Here is a 3057-nt window from a genome sequence, read left to right as displayed (position 1 = left end):
AGGAGGAGGACGAGGAGGAGGAGGAGGAATGGAGCGGGAGCTACCAGCCCTTGGCCGTGGAGCAGGCCCATCTGGCCGCCGCGGGCCCCGCTTCGCCGTCCGCCGGCCCCCTCTTCTGCGAGGGCGCGGGGCCGGCAGGCAGCGAGGACCCGAGCGTAGCCTCCCTCGGAGCCCCCCCGGGGCCGGGCTTCCACTCCCTGCGGCAGCCCAGCTACGAGGAGGTAAGCACCTCGGCTGTCCCCCCGGCTCCTTTCTCAGGGCGGGCACAAAGGCCGCCTGCGGGCTCCGTCTTCTGTCAAGCGAGCTCTGAGCTCGTGTATCGGGTTGTTACACGGAAACTTGGTGTCAGCCTCCAGTGTTATTAAAGCGTGCTGTCAGCAAGGGCCGCGCCATACGTGGCAGCTGGTTATCAGAGATGCTTGCGGAGGAGAAGTAGGTCTGAGAAACGGCTCTACAGCATGAGTCAGATTCGGTACCTTGTCTGTCCTACTGCTGTTGGCATGACCCAGGTGACTTCCTCACGCTCTTCCCCTTGAGGTCGTATTAATTTAGAATTAACAGCATTTGGTTAGTCACATCTGCACCGGTTGCTTGGTGCCACATTTCTGTGCCCCGCAGGGTTAGTGAAGTTGAATGGTTTCCAGAGGGGAAAACGAGGTGCGAAAGTAAGCTTGAATGTGATAGGAAGTGCAAGGCTTTCCAGCACAAGAGTTAAAGCTGAATATGTCTTCTGGTCCTGGTCTTGGAGTGTTAGTAGTGTCGTGAAACTACACCCTCGTTTCTAATGAGAATTTTTATTTTTTTAGCTAAAAGAAGAGAATGCCAGTTTGAGAAGCAAGATCAATAAGCTTCAGATTTTCTCTGAAACTCAAGCAGACAAGTGCGTAAGCCACAGTATGGGGGAAAGTAACCACATAAGCAAGGAGTTGTCTTAGAAGAGGTGCTCACTGGAAACAGTCAACGTCTTTAAAGAAGAAAAATGTAGTTGAAATCTATGCTATTTATTAAAAAGCTTTAACAAACCTGGTTTTCTTGTTGAAAAAGGCTTGGAAAGTAAGTAGCAAGCTGGCATCTGTTGAGTGTGCTTGTGTGGCTTACGCTTCATGCAGTTTAGGCGGTTAGTGGAAAGGAGGGTAGGGCTTGACAGGATGCATTTCATAAAGCTCCAGATTAACAAAATGATGAATCTTAGTTTCTCTCCTTTGAAGCAAGAAAAGCATTTTTATTTTTGCTGGTGAGCAACTTGATATTGGGAGACTTGAATTTCCTGAGGTTAAACAACCCGGTGACCGATCCCGGGTGGCAATTTCTTAAGTTCCCATCTGAATCCTCTACACTGGGCTGCTCCTCGCAGTGAGGCAGCTGGTACTTCCACGGTGATGGGGTAACCATTTGTTTCAGAATTACCCTTACCTAGGCTGATTGCGGACGGCCGTGTTTTCTGTACGGCCTTTCTGCACTCAGCTGTATAGTTCCCGTTAATGCTAATAGCTGTTGAACAAAGAAATCCCCTGAGCCACAGCCTAGAAGTGTACTTCTGTGGGAAGATTTAATTTTTCTTATAACATGGAAGAATGAGTTTCTTGAACTTCCCTAGAATTTTCTTACTAAGGTATTTAACGCTACAAGTGCTTACTGAACACTGTCTCGTTTTTTTAAGGATGAGGAAGCTTGAAAGAAAGCTTGAGGAAAACAAAATTAAAGAAGAAAAAGAAGCGCAGGATTTGGAAGCAATGGTGCAGCACGTGGAACAAAACCTCCAGCTGATGACTGTGAGTGTTGGCGTTTGCCATAGTAGCGGAAGCTTGTTCGCAGTTGGAACTGTGCAGTCCCATTCCTTTTCCTTCCTCCCCCGGGAGAGCGAGGGAGGCTGAAGTGATTGCTTCACCCACTAAACAGCTCTGACGTGGGTTCAGATTCTTCCCTTACAACAGGACTGTGTCCCAGTCTAGAACTCCTTTCATTACCTAGAATAAGGGAGGTCTTTGCAGAAATACCATTTTTGGGTTCATCAACACCCTCAATTGCCTTTTTGCAGCCTTCTGAAAACACCTCCTATATGAACTGTTTTTCCTGCTTGCTTATTTATACTGAGTACCTTTTCCTCTTGTCCAAGAAAAAAAAACTGAATGTCCAGAAGTGATGGATGGCACTTGAAGATATCTGAAAGGAAAAATGGGGAGGGGAGGAGGCAGCTGATCAGACATGGCTGGGTGTACCATCCCCATCTCGTAAAGCATTCGGAACACGAGGTGGTATAACGCAAGCCATAACACTTCAAGTTATGTGCTGGAATCATGCATTCCTATGTAGCTCAAACTGCCTGCTGTGGTATAAATAATATTTATTCTATTTCAGAAACGGGCTGTGAAAGCAGAAAACAGTGCTACAAAACTGAAACAGGAAAACGCGTTACTTCAGGTACGAAGCAGTCAGTATTCTTAAGGCCTTGCTGAAGGTCCTGGGGCTGAAAGCATACATCTTGAAATTGAGCCTATAAAATGGTACTGAAAAGTTTTAACTATGCCTCATGTTTCCTATATGCTAATGCTATAGAAAACGTTCTAGACTAGAACATTTCAGCTCTACGCAGACGGTTAACTCAATCTCTGGGACGTGTGGTACTTCACTCGCAATTTTGCCGAAGTTCCACGTGCTGTTCAAATGCTGTTCGATCTCTGGGAGCTGTGAATGCCGTGATGCAACAGGGCAAATGGGAGTTCAGCTGTAGGAAGGCGCCTGACAGAGAAGGGAGAGGACAGATAGAGGAAGGGAGCTGTAACAGATAGCTCAGCAGAGCCTGCGTAGCATTAGGTGGTAGCATCGGGGTCAGGTAACAGCTTCCATCCCCACCCTCGGAGCTGGAATACGCCGCTCCAACACCGGGTTGGTTCAGTGAAACAAGCAGACTTGAGGGCTGCTGGCTGGCAGGCTACCATGAAAACGTACGTCCTCCGTTTTAATAAAGGCTTCGAAGTTGCAGTTCTCCGTCAGGGACTGCTCCCCAGAGCTGGAAGACATTAGACATTAGGACGAGAGGAAATGGCCTCAAGTTGC

The 3057-nt window shown here is 48.0% G+C and overlaps 1 protein-coding gene across 1 annotated transcript in view; it reads left to right on the top strand.

The window, feature by feature from the left end:
* Positions 1-3057, top strand: part of SDCCAG3 (serologically defined colon cancer antigen 3) — a 5473-nt gene that overhangs the window by 1110 nt on the left and 1306 nt on the right. Inside the window, exons 2-5 of the mRNA XM_009280661.1 lie at positions 3-221; positions 807-880; positions 1661-1772; positions 2359-2421. Coding sequence (XP_009278936.1) covers positions 3-221; positions 807-880; positions 1661-1772; positions 2359-2421 — 468 coding nt within the window. The remainder of the gene's footprint in view (positions 1-2; positions 222-806; positions 881-1660; positions 1773-2358; positions 2422-3057) is intronic.

The sequence above is a fragment of the Aptenodytes forsteri genome, unplaced genomic scaffold (assembly GCF_000699145.1).
Source record: "Aptenodytes forsteri isolate BGI_AS27 unplaced genomic scaffold, ASM69914v1 Scaffold68, whole genome shotgun sequence".
NCBI lineage: Eukaryota > Metazoa > Chordata > Aves > Sphenisciformes > Spheniscidae > Aptenodytes > Aptenodytes forsteri.
This window is presented reverse-complemented; position numbering and strand designations above follow the sequence as displayed.